Source organism: Cervus canadensis, chromosome 24 (assembly GCF_019320065.1).
Source record: "Cervus canadensis isolate Bull #8, Minnesota chromosome 24, ASM1932006v1, whole genome shotgun sequence".
NCBI lineage: Eukaryota > Metazoa > Chordata > Mammalia > Artiodactyla > Cervidae > Cervus > Cervus canadensis.
Genome location: NC_057409.1, coordinates 3,080,583 through 3,100,301, shown reverse-complemented (window position 1 = coordinate 3,100,301; position 19,719 = coordinate 3,080,583). Strand labels below are relative to the sequence as shown.

General features: G+C 50.2%; 1 protein-coding gene across 4 annotated transcripts in view; it reads left to right on the top strand.

Annotated features, from left to right (window-relative positions):
* The window catches only part of TMCO4 (transmembrane and coiled-coil domains 4), a 91,603-nt gene that overhangs the window by 50,851 nt on the left and 21,033 nt on the right, over positions 1 to 19,719 (top strand). Inside the window, exons 12-13 of one of the 4 annotated variants that reach the window (XM_043444594.1) lie at positions 2,347 to 2,390; positions 17,888 to 18,138. The exons of 2 other annotated variants lie outside the window; for them this stretch is intronic. In XM_043444594.1, coding sequence (XP_043300529.1) covers positions 2,347 to 2,390; positions 17,888 to 18,067 — 224 coding nt within the window. In that variant the 3' untranslated portion in view covers positions 18,068 to 18,138. Of the gene's footprint in view, positions 1 to 2,346; positions 2,839 to 17,887; positions 18,139 to 19,719 lie in introns of those variants that run through there. One more of the 4 variants, XM_043444595.1, reaches the window with a different exon arrangement.

Here is a 19,719-nt window from a genome sequence, read left to right as displayed (position 1 = left end):
GGTGGTTTTCCCTCCTTAGTAACATCCCATCCCACCGTGTCTGGACAGGAGGCAACAGAGCACCCCGGCCGCCCTTTGCCTCGCCCTTGGTCAAGACTCTCCGAGAACGGGCCTGCCCATGGTGGCCGAGGCTGATTCCAGACGTGGGCGGCAGCTGCGCTCCCGTGTGGGAGGTGGGACACGCTGGGGTAGGGGGGGAGGCCATGCCCTTTGACCCCGTCCGCCCTGCCGGCCCCTCAGCGCCTCCAGGCAGACGGCGAGCCCCTGATACCAGGCCTCAGAGTCCTGTGTGTCCCCAGTTTCTCTCTTCCTTTTCAGAGAGCAGGAAGGGGACTCCTGATGGTTCATAGAAATGGGAAGTTGGGAACAACACATGCCCGCCTGCAGAGGGGAGCTGAGGGACCCTGAACCCAGAGGGCTGGTTGCTGCCGCACAGCCTCCCTGGGGGCCTGGACCCACGGCCAGCAGGACCATGAAGCAACATGAATGAAAACATGACCACACACTCACAAAAATAGGCTCCCGTGCCTGCATGTCGAGCGGGGCCCTCATCTTCCTCTTTCCCCTTTCCTCCCCACGTTCTCTCTCCAGCCTTCCAGCGAGCCTCTGGTCTCCAGGGCTTTACCACTTAGCACCCAGTCGTGGGTTTGATCCCTGGGTCGGGAAGATCCCCTAGAGAAGGGAAAAGGCTGCCCACTCCAGTATTCTGGCCTGGAGAATTCCATGGGCTATACAGTCCCTGGGGTCGCAGAGCGACCCTCACTTTCACCCAGTCCCCACCCGTCAAAGACGGGAGGCAGACAGCGCTGGAAGGACCGCACAGGTGCAGGCCTCTGGGCTCAGTTCCCCACCAAGAGACCCCAGCTCAGCTGCTGCAAGTATGCAGGCTCCGGAGTCTGGGCATCCCCTTTGAACCCTACACCCACTACGAGGCAAGTCTCACCTTTCTGAACTCGAGGGGACTCAGGCCACACCGTGAATAATAATAGTATTGTCGTCAAGGCTATAAGCGTTAAATGCAGTAGTGCACACAAATGCTTTATATGAGAGCCTGCTGATTCTTATTGAGCATTTATATTATGCTGAGGTCTGTCTTAAGCTTTATAAGAGGGAGCTGGCTTGAAATTCCCGTGGTTAGGACTATACACTTTCACTCAGGTCCGAGCCCCAGTCAGAAACTAAGAGCCCACAAGCTGCACAGTGAGGCCAAAAAAAGAAAAAAGGCGAGGTGGGGCTGGCTCAGAGGATTAGAACACCACACACACGGGTGACCTTAACCGTGGCCCGAGTTGAGAAAAATCGGCCTCCCCTCAGAGCGGGGACCCCAGGTTCTGTTCCTTTCTGTTCCTGCAACCGCCTTCCTTCCATTTCCTTGACACCCCTCCCAAGCGCTGGCCTGTGTTACTGGTGGGCACCTTCAAGTCTGCAGCTGACTGTGGTCATGAATGAATTATTCACCCTTTGCCCGGAGCTGCTGTTTCACGTCTAATTCATTCCAGCTTGGCTGTCTGGTTTCAGGCAGCCCCACTCATTTAACACCCAATTAATCTTTACACAGAGAAGACCCTCTCCTAATTGCAGGAAAGCTGTCATTATCTGAGTTGGGGGAATGTAAAAAGGGAATTACTCTAATGCAATTGAATGTACTAATTGTTTTCCGGATTCCCTTGAGACCAAGTAATGAGCTGTAGCAATAAATCCAGAGTCACCCTGAGCACAGCATCCTTCAGCCAGCCTCCCCCAGCCCTCTGCTCCCACCCAGCCACGGCCCATCCCTTTCCCCCCTCCCCCAGGAAAAGCTGCCTGTGGCATTAACCATCTCTCAGCTTCGTTTCCTTTCTGAGTGATGTTGCAGACAGCAGGGGGTGACTGCTTAGGGGATATGCAGCCATTCCCAAGGCACCCTTCACCTGGCCCTGCCCCTCCCTCAAGTTCAGTGTGGGCAGCTGCCTTTCAAATAGGTGTCTGGATCGCGAACCCCTTGAGGGCAGGGATTGTGTGTGAGCAGCCTCTGTGCCTCGTGTACCTGGGATGAAGCCAACAGAGTGCACGCTCTGTAAGTGAAGCGTCTAACATAGCATTCACGTTATATCAGTGAGGACAGGTGAGGTCATGCTGCAGTGACAAGCACCCCCGCATCCTTAGAGGTGTCGCCCAGCAGAGGTTCATTTCTCACTTGTGCGTCCTGTCCACTGTGGGTAGGCTGGGGCTCTGATCTTTATGGTCACCCAGCCGTCCAGGCCACTGGAAGCTCCCTCAGTAGGAGGTCGAGATTGTGGTGAATTACACACGAGCTCTTCAGTTTCACCTGGAACTAACACATGACTTTCACTCTTGTTTCGTCAGCTAGAGCAAGGCAAATGGACGTTTCTAACATCCAGGAAAGGCCAGTGAGTATTTCCACCATGGGTTCCAGCCGGGAAGACCTTACTTGGATTCTGGCCTCTAATTAATTCTCAGTTGAAACATTGGTTTCTGTATCTCCAAAATAGGGACTTTGCTCTCTTCCCCTACCCTGCCTCATAGCTTGCAGGATAGAAGAACCCCTTGATGGGAAGGCAGGGTGTGGCAGGCCCTGAGGATGTTGGGATGAGAGCACTAATGATCGATAGTACCCAGGAGCTCAGCCACGGGACCCCCACACAGACAGAAGCAGGGATGACCTCCAGAAGGTTACCCACCAGAGGACCAGAGATGAGGCCAGTATAGAGCCGTGTCCAGTCCAGCAGGGAGCGGGCTCCAGGCAGACAAAACTCTGAGCTGTGGTGATGGGGACTGGCTCCAGCCCAGGGCCCAGAGAGCCAGACCTGACCTGATAAAAATGCCTTGGAGACGTAGTGTGTGCCTGTGTGCCCACTCGCTAGGTTGTGTCCAATTCCTTGCGACGCCATGGGCTGTAGCCCACCAGGCTCCTCTGTCCCAGGGGCTTCCCAGGCAGGAATACTAGAGTGGGTTACCATTTCTTCTCCAGGAGGTCTTCCTGATTCAGGGATTGAACCTGAGTCTCCTGCAGCTCCTGCACTGGCAGGCAGGTTCTTTACCACTGAGCCACCTGGGAAGCCTTGACAGCAGAGTAAGTGAGTGAGTGAGTGAGTGAGTGAAAGTTGCTCTGTGGTGTCCGACTCTTTGCAACCCCTGAACTGTACAGTCCACAGAATTCTCTAGGCCAGAATACTGGAGTGGGTAGGCATTCCCTTCTCCAGGGGATCTTCCCAGCCCAGGGATCGAACCCAGGTCTCCCGCATTGCAGGCAGATTCTTTACTGTCTGTGCTACCAGGGAAGACGCAGGACTGCCCACAGATGGGAATGGCTGTCAGAGCAGTGGTGGCCACGATGGCTGCCGCTCATGAAGGCCCAGGTCTCTGCCTCGTTCTTGCTCGGGGATTTACGTACATCCTCTGCAACCCTCACAGCAGTCCCACGCGATAAGCAATCCCGCTTCCTCTTTTCAGGTGAGAACAGTGAGATTTAGACAAAGGTAGAGTGCTGTGGCCTGAAACTAAGATTTCGGTAACTTTCCCTGACTCCAGAGCTCCTATTTATATTATTCTGGGCCGCTTCCAGTTGGATTTGTTGTTCGTTTGTTTCTGCTGGTGGTTCTTGTTTTACGTTCACTTATTTGCTTGGGGCTGCGCTGGGCCTTCGTTGCTGAGCGCGGGCTTCCTAGGCTGCAGTGAGCAGGGGCTGCTCTCCGTGGGGCTGTGGCGGCTTCTCCTGGAGGAGCGTGGACTCTAGGTGCGAGGGCTCCGTAGTTGAGGCACACGGGCTTCATTTCTCCATGACCTGTGGGGTCTTCCTGGACCAGGACTGAACCCGTGTCCCCTCACTGGCAGGCAGGTTCTTCGCCACTGGGCCCCCAGAGAAGTCCCTGCTCTGCTGTCCGTCACCGCGGATGGGACGAACGTCTGTGCCGATGCTTGATGTTGTCAGTTTTGTTAACTCGGATCCTTGCAACCTCCTCACGGGGCAGGCATCTGACTCACCATATTCTATAGACAGTGGACAAGGACTCCGAGACTCAGAGAGTTAGCGGGGTCCCCAGAGTCGGAGCTGGGAGGTGGCAGGGCTGAGGCTGATGCCCAGCGCCTGGCCCTGGCCCTCGGTCTGGGTCCCTCTCCTGCAGCCGCCTCCTGCTTCCTCCCTCCCCCTCACCCTGCACTCAGGGCTCTGGGTCAGGCCCTGTCTGTGTTGCTCACCTCCGTACCACCAGCTCCTGGCACGGGACTTGGCACATATGAGGCACCCAGCACCTGTCCGCGGTTGATTACCTGTCAGGTGATACGGGACGTGAAGCCCGTGTTTCATGTTCTCCATGACTGCCGCCTGCAGAGAACGGTGCCAAGGCCTTTGGGTGGTGGAAGGCTGGAGCTACATCAGTACATGGACCCCACCGACCCCAAGACCTCAGCCAGCGGGTCACCCAAGGCTCCTAGTAACCCAGGCCACTCCACTCCTGGACCTCCCGGCAGGCGTGGTCAGCCAGCACATGCTCGGCGTGTGCAGGATCCGCCCGCTCAGAAACAAACTTCGGCCAAACTTCGGGCAGGAGAGGAACGTAGCCAGAATTCCCAGGTGAATGGTCCATCTGCCCGCCGACAGGAGGAATTTGCTTTGGAAGTGACTAATCCTCTGACCAAGGGTATTTCTGGCCCCAGCAGGTGGCCAGGGGGGTGGAGTGTGGGGCCTGATGCCAAGAAGGGCCACCAGCCAAGCACGAGAGACCCTGGGCCCCAGATCCAGTGGACTGTTCCTATGCATTCACTTTCAAAGGCCTCAAAAAAGTGGAAAGAGAGCTCAATTCAGACTGACTCATGGAAGTGGAGCCGGGAAGTGGCCACGTGAACGGAGAAATCGTTCTGCTTCAGCTGTTTATGCACCGATGCTTCTCTTCATTCTCCAAAGATGTGAAGGGAATTCATTAGCAACCCTGCACATTGTCTCTGGCCAGCGGCCCTGTCCACACCATTGGCAAGACGTCCCGGGATACGCTGGCTCGCCTGTTTGTATTTTTACTCTGCCAATAAGAGCCCGCAGGGCCTGCCGCCCTCTGGACACCCGAGCCCATCCATGATGTCAGCCCTGGCTCCCCTTCCATCCTGCATCTGTAAGTTGGCTCCATCCCATTGCTTCTCCTCGAGACTTCAAGATACATGAGACCATGACCTGAGTGCAAAGCCAGGGCCTGTGCATCACTGTCCAGGTGCCCTTAGGCGAAACCACTCTACCTCTAAGCTTCAGGCTGAGGAGTTAAATGGGACTCGGAGGCCTCCTGGGCTTGCTCGGGGCTTAAACACAAGCGTTTAGTGAGCCTGCTCTGTACCTAAGTCTCCCCTGGTGGCTCAGACAGTTACGAATCCACCTGCAATGTAGAGATCCGGGTTTGATCCCTAGGTCGGGAAGATCCCCTGGAGAAGGGAAAGGCTACCCACTCCAGTATTCTGGCCTGGAGAATTCCATGAACAGAGGAGCCTGGCGGGCAACAGTCTACCGGGTCACAGAGAGTCAGAAACAGCTGAGCGGCTTTCACACCCTCTGTACTGGGCACCCTGCTAGGTGCTGTGCATGTTTTCTGTCCTTTATTTATTTTTTTTTTAAGACTTTTTTTTTTTTTTTTAAATTTTTAAAGTCTTTACTGAGTTTGTTACAATATCGCTTCTGTGTTGTGTTTTGGATTTTTGGCCACAAGATTGTGGAATCTTAGCTCCCTGACCAGATATCGAACCCACAGCCTCTACATTGGAAGGCAGAGTCTTAACCACTGGGTTGCCAGGGAAGTCCTGTGAGTTCTCCGTTAATGTGCAAACGGACCTAAGATGCAGGTAGAGATCCTTCTCTTTTGCCAGTGAAGAGGCTGGGGGCAGGGACTGCATCCATTTCATTCTCCCGTGTGTCCCCAGCGCCTGGCAGGGGGCTTGGCACAGAGGAGAGGACACTAACGTGCACGTGGGGGGCCCGGGACCCGGTCTGCTGGCTCAGCTGCCTTTTAGGACGGCGGACATGACCACACGGCGCTTCTTGTTACTGTCCAGTCGCTCAGTCGTGTCCGACTCTTTACAACCCCGTGGACTGCAGCGCGCCAGGCCTCCCCGTCCTTCACCAACTCCGGAGCCTGCTCAAACTCATGTCCATTGTGCCAGTGTTGCCATCCAGCCATCTCATCCTCTGTCGTCCCCTTCTCCTCCCGCCTTCAATCTTTCCCAGCATCAGGGTCTTTTCCAGTGAGTCAGTTCTTCGAATCAGGTGGCCAAAGTATTGGAGTTTCAGCTTCAGCATCAGTCCTTCCAATGAATATTCAAGGTTGATTTCCTTGAGGATTGACTGGTTTGATCTCCTTGCTGTCCAAGGGATTCTCAAGAGTCTTCTCCAACACCACAGTTCAAAAGCATCCGTTCTTCGGTGCTCGTTTTATCCCATAAACATCGGAAATTAGGGACTCCTGGACTCAGGATTCCAACAGACAATTTGAAATCATCTGATTCAGACCCCTGCACATATAGGATCCCCTTGACATCATCCATCAGAAGTCTCTACTAGAAGCTGCTTACTTGCTCCCAGTGACAGGAAGCTTACTACTCTGCCCAGGTTGGTTAGGAACGTAGGAAGGAATCAGTTTAATCCGAGAGTCGGTGGCTTGTGGGCTGTGGAACACTAGGCCCTGCTCAAAGAATCTGTCAAGGCTGCTTGTGTCCATGTATTTCCAGGGAGGCCACTGGCACTGCAATAGAGCCCCGAGGGCTTCAGTGATGGGTGTCCAGCCTGGCCCCAGGCCTGCTTTCAGACTTTTCAGAAGCAAGATTTTACCCATTTTGAACCTGGAGCTGATCAGAGCCCCTATTAAGCACATTCACAAGAGACAGCGTTGGGAACTGACCGCTGATTCATTTCGGTCCACCAGCAATTGTCGATTTCCTGCAAATGGAGCAGATGTCCATGCTATCTGTCCGAGCTCCTGGGAAACAGATTATCTGCCAACTTCTGTCTGCAGGCAGAGGGAGGGGCGGCCTCCGGGAATTATTTTCCCGGCCATGGTGAGCCCTGGTGCCCACCCCAGCCTCACGAACACTTCCCCACCCCAGGGACCTTTCTCAGTTTTCCTCCCTCCTGAGTCTCCCCCTCACTGAGAATTTTGTATAAAGGAGTCCCTTGCATGAGTCTGGTTGATAATAACTGAAGAATCCAGACCCTCTGCAGTGAAGGAGCAGCCCTTCTGGGGGTTTGGGGATCCCAGCAGGGGAAGGAAGCACCTCTGTCTCCTCAATTTACATAGTAATGGGCTATCTCAGTTCACAGCATTCCGTAATGGAAACCGTTAGGGTTTCTTTTTCCCTTGAATCTAAGATGTCAGTGACTAGCAAGCCTGTTCAGCCAATATCCCCAGAATGGTTGTCTTTTAGAAAATCGCCAGGCCTGTTTTGTAGAAAGAAGGTTAGAACCTTCCTGCCTGTGGGTGGTGTATTCCCCACAGTTCAGATTTTAATGACAGAGGTTGAGTTGGGGGTCCCCCCGTCCCTGCCACCCCAGCATAAATGTCCCTGTGTGAACTCTGACTTTTCAGGTCTCTAGAATGTTCTTCTTTCTTCTTTGTTTCTTCCATCTTTGGTTCACTGGTACTCAGACCTGCATTTATTTATTTATGCAAAACCCATCTCCTGGATCTGCAGGCTTTCTCAGGAAACATGGATAAATGTGAAAGATCAGGACCAAATGTAAAGCACAGATGTGAAGAGGAGACACAAGCCAGCCGAGAAGCTCAAATGCAGGAGAGTGGACCCTGCAGGCAGGCCCAGACCGAACCTCAGCTCTGCCACCGACTGAGCACATGTCCCTAGTCCCTGCCTCAGTCTCCTCGCCTGTGAAATGGGTCTAGTAATACCTCCTTGAGCTCATGATTGAAAGAACTGAATAGGGTGATATATGTAAAGCACTTAGCAAAAAGGGCCGGCAAGTCGCAGGCGCTCAGTAAGTGCTGTCTTTGTCCCTGTTACTGCTGTGGTTGCACTTTCTCCTGTTATTACGCAGCTGCTATAACAGAGTTGTGGCTTCAGCTACTCACTTCCTAGCCATCAGAGCAAAAGCAGAAAGCATTGATCCTATTTCTCACTTCCATAAGGGGACGTGGAGATAGCAGCTCTGCTGGTGGTAAGACCTTCCTTTTCAACCTGCCTCACTCTGTCTGAGAGTTTCATGCTCTCTTCTAAGGAGCTAAGTGCTCAGGTTCAGGCTTAATTAGCCGTCAGAGCCTCAAACGGCTCTGCCTTCTGCGCGCTGGAAAGGTTTACAGACCCAGAACCGTGAAGACCACACCGTGGCTGGGAATGACCTCTCCAGGGTGCTGCCTAATTGTCAGGAGGGCAGTGGCGGGAGTGTCTGCAGAAACTCAGACAGGGAGACAAGGATTTCTCCAGCTTTGAGCACCTGGGTACTTGAAAGGATGTTAATTAGGCGACAAGTCTTAAGTCGGACTCTCATTGGGGTAATTTTACATTTAGTAATTTAGCAGTTGCTTGGGATGGAGGCTTCAGGGGACTGTTGTTGAACATGGCTCACAGCTTAGAAAGCAAGGGAGTCAGTTTATTTGCTCAGTTGTGTCCAACTCTTCGCAACCCCAGGGACTGCAGCACGCCAGGCCTCCCTGTCCATCACCAGCTCCCGGAGCTTACCCAAACCCATGTCCATCGAGTCAGTGATGCCATCCAACCATCTCATCCTCTGTTGCCCCCTTCTTCTCCCACCTTGCATCTTTCCCGGCATCAGGGTCTTTTCAAACGAGTCAGCTCTTTGCATCAAGTGGCCAAAGTATTGGAGTTTCAGCTTCAGCATGAGTCCTTCCAATGAATATTCAGGGTGGATTTCCTTTAGGATGGCCTGGTTGGATCTCCCTACAGTTCAAGGGACTCTCAAGAGTCTTCAACCTTGGCCCAGCCTTAGATACCCCATAAGAGGGCTTGTGCGGTTTTTTGTTTGTTTGTTTTTTAACATTTATTTATTTGGCTGCACTGGGTCTTAGTTGCCGCACATGAGATCTAGTTCCCTGACCAGGGATCAAACCTAAGCCCCCTGCATTGGGAGCTGAGTCTTAGCCGCTGGACCACAAGGGAAGTCCTGTGAGGGCTTGTTGAACCACACTGAATGAAGCCAGCTGCCTGAGTCATCGTTCCTGCCAGGTCCTTCCCATGAAGTGTCTCTTTGATGGTCCCAGCCACCCTGGGTGGGCCCAGGCCCCGTGACCCATGGCACGGTCCTCTCCACTGCCCCAGGGGGACCTTGGACCTGTCTCTTTAATGGTGCAGCTGAGTATTCACCCAGCTTGTCCAGGCTGCACAGCCAGTGAAAGGCAGGGTCAGGGCCGGAGCCACCTTCTCGGGGCTCGTCTCGGGGACCCGGGGGCACGGCGGGTGCTCTGGAGTGTGGTCAGCCCCACTCGTGCAGGCGGCTTTCCAGGAAGGTCCTGGCAGAGTGTCCCGAGACACCTGGAGCATCTGTGGTTGCCATAGCACCGCCTGGCGGTGACTTGTGGAGCACGCACCTCACGAGCCCAGCGCAGAGCGGGCTTCCAGCAGGCAACGGCCAGGGCCGGTCGGCCAGCGTCCTCCCTTGAGGGCTTATGCGGAACTGAGCCCCTGCTCCCGCTTTCTGAGAGGTTTCCATGTCAGCCAGCCACATCCTCCTGTATTAAACATCAGACATACAAGGGAGGGGGGGTAGTTCCCTGGCGGCCCAGTAGTTAGGACTCCACGCTTTCACTGCTGGAGGCCTAGGTTTGATCCCTGGTCAAGGAGCTAAGATCCCACAAGCTGCAAGGTGTGGCCAAAAAAAAAGGTGGGGGGGGGGAATACAAAGAGGGGGAGGGTCTAGTGTTTACAGAGCACCTGCTGGGAAAGGGGTTTCCTGACATCATCTCTTAGAGTCTTCCCAACAGCCCTGCAGGTTAGCAATTCTCCAGCCCTTTCTAGATGAGGAGATGGCCAGGTGTGGCCTGGCCCGGCTCCCGTGGCCCCATTGGACCCCTGCTCATGTCATCAGAGCGGAAGGTCTGCCCTCCTAAGCATCACTGGGCTTTCCTGGCAGCAGCTACCCAACATGTGCTGTCATTTCAGTGAACTTTTTCCCCTCCCCAGATGAAAATCAGGAGGAAATGTTCTGAAAAAGATCTTCTCTTAAGAAAAGAATGAAAAATCAAATCCCATTAGTCCATTAGTGATGTCCCCTTTGTCTTTAATGACCAAAGCCTATACAAGATCAGGTTCCTGTGGCACTTTCTGTAAAAGATGGAAGGGTTGTTTTTGAGAATTCCACAGCATCACAGGCCCTGGGAGGCCCCTGCCCTGTACAGACCTGTGTGGAGAAAGTCATTGGCAGAGAAGAGCAAGCACAATGACCAAGTTTATGATATGCCTCCAGTTTCCCCACTGGGAACTTGAACTCAGGCCCGTAGACATGCATGCATGCTCACAGGGTCAATGAAAGAGGCGGGCTGCTGCCAGAACTGGGCCCACTCTGGGATCTGAGGCTGTGCAGCTTGGCAGGGCTGTTCATGCAAGGATATGGCAGCGTTGGTCATAAAGACATTACTGCCAGCAGCTTTATCAGTGATCTCTGCCCTGACTGTTCCTGACCAGCAATCACTGTGCCGTCTGTTTCAGAAATGGAATAAAGAGTTATAAAGCTTGGGAGCGGGTAAGAGGAAGCAGCCACGGGGAAATGTTATTTTGAACCCAGATCTAGGCACTTTAACTAAATTACCCAGTGGAAACATGACCACTGCTGTCAGAACAGGAACCTGACGTTGGAGTCCAGAGAACCTCAGAAGTTTAGTGGACTCAGGCTTGCTAAACTATAGACAATGCTGTGGACACCAGGGTGTAAGCACTAGCAGAATGGTAATAACCACTGTGGGTTTACAGCCAGGTTCCCCCAGCCACAGGCATTATCATACAGGTCCTCAATCCAAACTACACAGATTCCTGTAAAAGCAGCTTTAAAGATGAGATCTTGTTCCATAAAATTTATAAAAACACATGAAAAAAAAACAAAAAACACCATATGGGAAAAGTGTGAAAAAGCAAACATCAAGATTATATCCTTAATTTAATAGAATGGCCTGAAGGAGTGCCCCCCTCAAAAAATAAGCATGCTTACAATCATCAAAGACATAAGTTAAAACATTGAAGGATAAGTAGAAAGAGTAAGACGTTGGGAAAAAAAAAGTACAGGGAGATTTTAAAATGAAACCAATGGAACTTTAGAAATGAAAAAAAAATAGTCATTGAAATTAAAACTTTGGTGGAAAAGTTAAACAGATTAGACAAAGCTCAAGAGAAATCTTTCCCAAAGGAAAGATCTCTGGGTTACATGTTAGATATGTTAAGGTCAGAAGGGCCATGGCATCTGAGTGGCTCGCATTTCAACAGTCTGGCAGTCAGAAGCGCTTTACAAAGGAGAGGATCACTCTGATGATGCACATGCCCAGGGGGCTCCCTTGGACTTGAGACATACCATTCTAATTTCCCTGCAGGAGCCCCAGAGAAGGAAACGGCAACCCACTCCAGTATTCTTGCCTGGAGAATTTCATGGACCGAGGAGCCTGGCGGGCTCCTCTGGGATTGCCATGGGATTGCCAAAAGTCGGACATGACTGAGTGACCAACACTTACTTACACTTAAAGAGGGAAATAATGAATTGGAAGATTGGTTTGAAGAAATTACTCACAATGTGTTGTGGAGAGATAAAGAGATAGAGGATAGGAAAGAGAAGTTAATGTTCAACAGTTGCCTAATTCCAACTCCAAAAAGGAGAGAATAGGAAAGAGATACAATTTATTGACTGAGATTGACTGACAGACATCATTCTTAAGGTTCAGGGAACATGAGTCTTGAGCAGAATAAATATGTTACACCTACACAGATCATAGTGAACTCCAGAGATAAAAAGGAATTATTTAATTACTTTTAAAATGAATTTTTTAAAATAATACTTACAAAGAAACCTCAACTAGACCAATGAGACTTCTCAAAACAATAGAAACCAGAAAAGGAAAAAAAAAACTGTCAATCTAAAATTGTATATACATCCAGCTAAACTATCATTTGAGGTGGAAGCTGAAAGATATTTTCAAAGACTGAGCAAGTTTACCTTGAAGAGACCCTTGCTGCAGTAACTACTCAAGGAACTCTACTTCAAAAAACAGTGAATATTACTGTGATAATATAGACAGAACATCTAGCACGGTTCCCAGAATCCAAGACCATGCTTGTAACCACTAGCTGCCTTTATCGTAATTGAATAAAAGCCTCCAGACCCCGCTCTGCAGCTCTGACCACTGGCCCTCTGGACCTGGTTGCTTGATCTTGCACTTGATCAAATCAATGCTTGAATACCCCACCTTGATCTTGCCTAAAGGATTCTGCCTTGGCCTATTTTCCAGATCTCTAGGTGGATCCTGCCTTCATTCAGGGTCCCAAAACCACATCCCTGAAAACAGGCACTTGCCGACACCCTGACTGGGCCACTCCAGCACCGGGGCATCATCCCACCCTGGGTTCCTCCCACCCCTCTTCTCACCAGGTGAGAATTCAAAGAAACATCCAGCTAGTACTGGTATCACCAGGGATTTTTAACCCATTGCTTATTGCACATGAGCTATCAGTACTTTTCAGTGTTTCAGATTTATTGTGTATATCTGCGGTAGATTGCAAAAAAAAAGAAAGGCCCTACTTCTCCACCCCTCCCTGTTTTCACATCTTTTTCAATATGACCTTGAAGCTCTTCCCATCAAGAAGTGCAGTCAGTTTCTCCACCTTTTGAATCTGGGCTGGCCTTGTGAATTGCATTTGCTGAAAAAGAAGTAAGTAAAGAAAATGACATCATTTCAAACTTAAGCTTCAGAAGGCCTTGCACATGAGTTTCACCCTTGCCTTAAGAACAAGTCAAAGCTAGCCCACTGGAGGATGGAAGACACCTGAGGCAAAGCCACATAATCTTAGCCAGCCCCCAGCCTACCCACCAGCTGGTCATAGACATGTGACTGAACCCAGTGGGATCGAGCATGCCGGGATAAGCTCAGCAGAACTGCATAGCCCATTGGTAGGCTCATGAGAAATAACAAGTGGTTACTTCATGTCACTGAGTCTGGGGATTATTTGTTACACAGCAGTAGCTAACCAATAGAATATATAAGACATTTTATTTACGTATATGCATATAGATAATGAAACTGCTGGTTTTATACTGGCTCACAGCCTGAAGCTGACCAGCAGCTGTATTTCTAAGTTATGCCCTCTTGCTCAGTTTAACCTTTCTGATGGGGGATTGAGTGCACACACCAGGGTGTGTGTGACAGGACTGACAGCCAGAACCCCCCACCAAAAACTGCACCGTGTGTCATGCTTCATGCAGACCCCTCTTTCTTTGCGTGACCGTTCCACCCACTTGGTTTGGCAGGAGTTCCCAAGATTTGCAAAGCGAAGGCCATGTACCTTCCAAAGGCAAGGTGCCCACGTCAGGATATTAGTCTTCTAGCAAACTCCAGCATGCTAGTGTGTGTCTTGAATCAACTGAATTGGAACTATTTATCTTGGCAAGTTGTGTTGTTCTGTTTTTAATATTCAGTTTTAGAAGATGTCACAGTTATCAAAGGACACGTGTTTTGGTTCAGGATTAGGGAAGTAGGGAAGAAGAGTAGAACAGGAGAGAAAATGTAGGAATAACTGAATTCCACTCTGCCCCTTATTGTGGGACTTTGGGCAAATTACTTAGTGTCTCTGAGGCAAGTTTTTCCCATCATAAAATGGGAGTAGTCCTGCTTACCTCCTAGGATTGTTATGAGAAGAAAATGAAACAATATATGTATAAAGCATTTAGCCTAGGTAAGCTGTGATGATGATGATAAAGAAAAAAAGGGGGGTTAAGAAACAGAATACCAGAACTTCGTTTAAAAAGAAAACAAAGGAAAAACCTTTGCAGCAAGATGTCTCTCCCCAGTTTCTCTCCCAGCTCCTATGAAGTTAGACCAACATTACTGCCTGTGATAGATGAAGGATAAAACCAAGGCAAAAGAGTTCTTTATTCAGCTCAGATACACTTAAACATCCTGACCCTTGAATTCCTAAACTCTCACTTAGCTGAAAACTGCGTCTGGGCTGTCACTAGATACCAGTTGAAATGCAAAGCAGTCAACTGGCTCTTTCATCTCCAGGATAGCAGACATCGCCTTTGATGTGATTTCTTTCCCTTCCATGGAATCTCATCTCCCAGTTGCTTTGTCTGCAGCCAGACCCCACTTTAGCTTCCCCTGAGGAGGCGGGTGGACAGCGACAAGAGGTCAGGCATGCAGATTAATTTTTCAGGCCCCCGGATGCTAGTAACAGCCTTACCACTTTGCCGAATAGAAGAGACGGGAATCAAAAGGGAGAGATGAAGGCTTACTCCTTCCATAAAGAAATCATCCCAAATCCCTATAATCCATCCAAACAGGCTCCCTTTAACGATTCTTTCTAGTGTGAACCTCATTCCACTGAAGGGTTGGGAGGAGGGGGACAGTCAAAGCTTGCCTTCATCTCCCTTCCGTCCGGCTCCTGGTTGCCCTCCCTCTCCCCTTGGCCCCGTCTGTGGGTTTATCACGCGTGTACGTGTGTCTTTGGCATGGATTTCATTTGTGTTAGATGCGGTTCACAGCATTTTCTTCAAGGCCTGTTTTCTGGACCCGCCATCAGGAGATAACTTGCTTCTTCATTTCCCACCTTATCGCTCCGTGCAGACACGACCCCCTGCCAGGAGGAAGAACATCCTTCTTTTTTGCTTCTCAAACTGTGGTCTTTGCAGCCCGGGAGGATCTCATTACTGACAGTGTGATAGGCCTGTGGGAGCGTGTGATGTGGCCTTTCCTGCCATGTGATGAGATTTCTGCGTAGCTCTGAGAGGAGGCTGGTTGGAGAGACCGCAGGCACCGCCAGGGCCTGCCTCACTTTCCGAAAGCACAGGGCGTGGGAGGACGGAATGTCAGAGATGAAGCTGGGAGTGGCTACTCCCAGGGACGCAGGGTCCCCCCTCTGTACAAAAAGGATCCTCTGTGGGACTCTAGCCCTACTTGGTGCACTTTAAGAATGTTTAGTTTGACAGCAACTCAGTTTATCAACAACCTCAGATATGCAGATGCTACAACTCTAATGGCAGAAAGTGAAGGAGCTGAAGAGAGGCTTCGTGAGGGTGAAAGAGGAGAGTGAAAAGGCTGGCTTAAAACTCAACATTCAGAAAACTAAGGTCGCGGCATGCGGTCTCATCACTTCATGGCAAACAGAAGGGGGAAAAGCAGAAGCAATGACAGGTTTTGTTTTCTTGGGCCTCAAAATCACTGCGGATGGTGACTGCAGTCATGAACTTGAAAGACGCTTGCTCCTTGGAAGAAAGGCCATGAGAAACCCAGACGGCAGATTGAAAAGCAGAGACGTCACTTTGCCGACAAAGGTCCATCTAGCCAAGGCTGTGGTTTTTCCATTAGCCGTGTAGAGATGTGAGAGTCGGACCTTAAAGAAGGCTGAGTGCCAAAGAATTGATCTTTCAAATTGTGGTGCTGGGGAAGACTCGTGGGAGTCCCTTGGATAGCCAGGAGATCAAACCAGTCAATCCTAGAGGGAATCAACCCTGAATATTCATTGGAAGGACTGATGCTGATGCTAAAGCTCCAATTCTTTGGCCACCTAATGCAAAGAACTGACTCATTGGAAAAGACCCTGATGCTGGGAAAGGTTGAAGGCAGGATGAGAAGCGGGTGACAGAGGATGAGACGGTTGGATGGCATCACCGACTTGATGGACATGAGTTTGAGCAAACTCCGGGAGATAATGAAGGACAAGGAGGTCTGGCGTGCTGCAGTCCATGGGGCCGCAAAGGGTCAGACACAACTTGGTGACCAAACAACAACACAGGATTTTAAAGACCAAGGCTTTAGAGTAGAAGGATACTTGCTGTTGTGAGGAACTAGCCATTCTCAGCTCTTGGGGGTTTTTTTGTGGTTTGTTTTGTTTGTTTGTTTGTTTTAAAAGCTAAGACAATCTCTAGACTGCCAGGAGCATCAGGTGGTAAAAGTGTCATATCAGGAATCTGGTGTGATAAGAGCAGTTGACAAGATAGAAGCTGATTTATCCAAATCCTGAGTGATAAAAAGCAAGATGGTTGCACAACAGTGCGGCCCTTCTTAATGCTGCTGAACTGTACTCTTAAAAATGGTTAAGGAACTCCCCTGGAGGACCAGTGCGTAAGACTTAGCCTTCCAGTGCAGGGGGTTAGGATCCCTGCTCGGAAAACGAAGATCCCACCAGCCTCACAGCTAAAAAAATAAAAATAAAAAAGCAGAAGCAATATTGCAACATTCAATAAAGACTTTTTCAAAAGATCCACATCAAAAATTTTTTTAAATGGTTAAGATGAAAACTCATATGTTACCAGTATTTTACCATAATTTTTTTTTTATTTTGGGACTTCCCTGGCAGTCTAGTGGTTAGGCCTCTGTGCTTTCCCTGCCAGGGGTGCGGGTTCCATCCTTGGTTGGGTAACTGAGATCCCACAAGCTGAGCGGTGGGGCCAAAAAAAAAACAGTTTTTAAGTAAATGAGGGAGTGTTTAACCGTAGTGTACAGCTGCTTCCCTCCGGAGGCTTCGTCCTCCGACCACATGCCTGGCATCACCACTCCCCACCACTGACTCCTCAAATGGTGCCTGCAGTTAGCTGCTGGCTAGAAGCAGGCGCTGGTACTGTAATGGCGAAGCCATCCCCGGAAACAGTGCCCCCTGCCCACCGTTTCTGCCTCGTTGCCAACTTGATTGTCTGCATGGGGAAAATAGTGCCGGGCATGTGCCAGGCACCACCCTGAGCATATAACAACCTCACTCCAGCCCTGGGAAGTCAGTATTATTGTATTATCTCCATTTTACACGAGGAAGCTAAGGCTCCAAGTTACTAAATAACTGACTTCAATTCACGCAAAACCAGCGTTTGAAGATTTCTTTTGTGCTCAAGGTCAAGCAACTTCTACCAGACTGGCGGCGATTCCCAGCCTTCTGCGCCTCTGGGCCCTTTCTGCTGGCAAACGTTTCCCAGCCCTGCATGGGGCAGTTGTCACTCTTTCAGCGTCTCCTGGTGGAGAAAGTATGTAATGACAAAAAACTACCTGAATCCAGAAATTCTGTGAGTTGCAACAGCCCTCTGATACAGTCTTCGAATCCTGACACCCGCCGTGTGAGACAGGCGGCGTTTAATCAACCATCAGTGGTTTGCAGTTGTGCAGGCCCTCAGATCCGCTCCGGATCTTTGCCCCCAGAGATGGGGCCCCTTGAGCCACACCACGAAGCTCCTGAAGGGTCTGGAGATCCCGAGCCTTCCTATCATGTAGGCCAAGCCCAAGGGATTCTGTAAACATGGCTGATGTCAGGTGCTTCTCGGGAGGGTCACCACGAGCCTCTGGCTCACACTGCCAGAAGCCGGGAGGAGACTGAGGGAGGGTCGGCTCAGTCAGGGCAGGGTCAGGCGGACCGTGCGTGTTCTTGCCCACTGCAGACCGCGGCCAGTCACAGGAGCAGCCGCTCCCCTGGAGCAGAGCCCTGGACACCAGGGCTTAAAGAGCCGGGTGCGTGCCTGACTGCTCAGTCGCTTCAGGCGTGTCCGACTCTTTGCGACCCTGTGACTGTAGCCCGCCGGGCTCCTCCGTCCGTGGGATTCTCCAGGCAAGGATACTGGACTGGGTTGCCATGCCCTCCTCTGGGGGATCTTCCCGACCCAGGGATGGAACTCGTGTCTCCTGTATTGCAGGGGCATTCTTTACTGACTCAGCCACCAGGAAAGCCCAAAAGGCTGAGAGCAGTGGTTAAATACTCTTACATTTACTTTCAGCAGAGTCCGCACTTGCTCTTCATTATCCAGTCTACAGAGACCCTCGACTGGCACCTCTCAGAAGAAGCTGTACCAGGAAGAAAATGCAAAAAAAAAAAAAACTTTTTGCATGTATTCTCACCACAAACGGTTCATACTGCCGAGTCATGGCTTGCTTTCATTCATCCCACAAGTACTTACTGAGCACAGCACCTCTGCCAGGTGATTCCCTGTTGTTGCTCAGTCGCTCAGTTGTGTCTGACTCTCTGCGACCCCAAGGACTGCAGCGCGCCAGGCTTCCTTGTCCTTCACCATCTCCCAGAGTTTGCTCAAACTCATGTCCATTGAGTCAGTGATGCCATCCAACCATCTCATCCTCTGTCGTCCCCTTCTCCTCCAACCTTCAGTCTTTCCCAGCCTCGGGGTCTTTTCCAATGAGTCGGCTCTTCTTATCAGGTGGCCAAACTATTGGAACTTTAGCTTCAGCATCACTCCTTCCAATGAATATTCAGGACTGATTTCCTTTAGGATGGACTGGTTGGATCTCCTTGCAGTCCAAGGGACTCTCAAGAGTCTTCTCCAACACCACAGTCAAAAGCATCAATTCTTCAGTCCAACTCTCACATCCATACATGACTACTAAAAAAACCATACCCTTGACTATACGGACCTTTGTTGGCAAAGTAATGTCTCTGCTTTTTAATATGCTGTCTAGGTTGGTCATAACTTTTCTTCCAAGGAGTAAGCATCTTTTTATTTCATGGCGGCAATCACCATCTGCAGTGATTTTGGAGCCCCCCCAAAATTAAGTCTGACACTGTTTCCACTGTTTCTCCATCTATTTGCCATGAAGTGATGGGACCGGATGCCATGATTTTAGTTTTCTGAATGTTGAGTTTTAAGCCAACTTTTTCACTCTCCTCTTTCACTTTCATCAAGAGGCTCTTTAGTTCCTCTTCACTTTCTGCCATAAGGGTGGTGTCATCTGCATATCTGAGGTTATTGATATTTCTCCCAGCAATCTTGATTCCAGCTTGTGCTTCATCCAGCCCAGCGTTTCGCATGATGTACTCTGCATATAAGTTAAATAAGTAGGGTGACAATATACAGCCTTGACGTACTCCTTTTCCTATTTGGAACCACTCTGTTGTTCCATGTCCGGTTCTAACCTGCATACAGGTTTCTCAGGAGGCCCATCAAGTGGTCTGGTATTCCCATCTCTTACAGAATTTTCCACAGTTTATTGTGATCCACACAGTCAAAGGCTTTTGCATAGTCAATAAAGCAGAAATAGATGTTTTTCTGGAACTCTCTTGGTAAGAGAAACCCCAGTAAGACGGTAGGCGCTGAGAGAGGGCATCAGAGGGCAGACAGACTGAAACCACAATCAGAGAAAGCTAGCCAATCTGATCACACGGACCACAGCCTTGTCTAACTCAATGAAACTAAGCCATGCCTTGTGGGGCCACCCAAGACTGACGGGTCATGGTGGAGAGGTCTGACAGAATGTGGTCCACTGGAGAAGGGAATGGCAAACCACTTCAGTATTCTTGCCTTGAGAACCCCATGAACAGTATGAAAAGGCAAAATGATAGGACACTGAAAGAGGAACTCCCCAGGTTGGTAGGTGCCCAATATGCTACTGGAGATCGGTGCAGAAATAACTCCAGAAAGAATGAAGGGATGGAGCCAAAGCAAAACCAACATCCAGTTGTGGATGTGACTGGTGATAGAAATAAGGTCTGATGCTGTAAAGAGCAATATTGCATAGGAACCTGGAATGGTAGGTCCATGAATCAAGGCAAATTGGAAGTGATCAAATAGGAGATGGCAAGAGTAAACATCGACATTTTAGG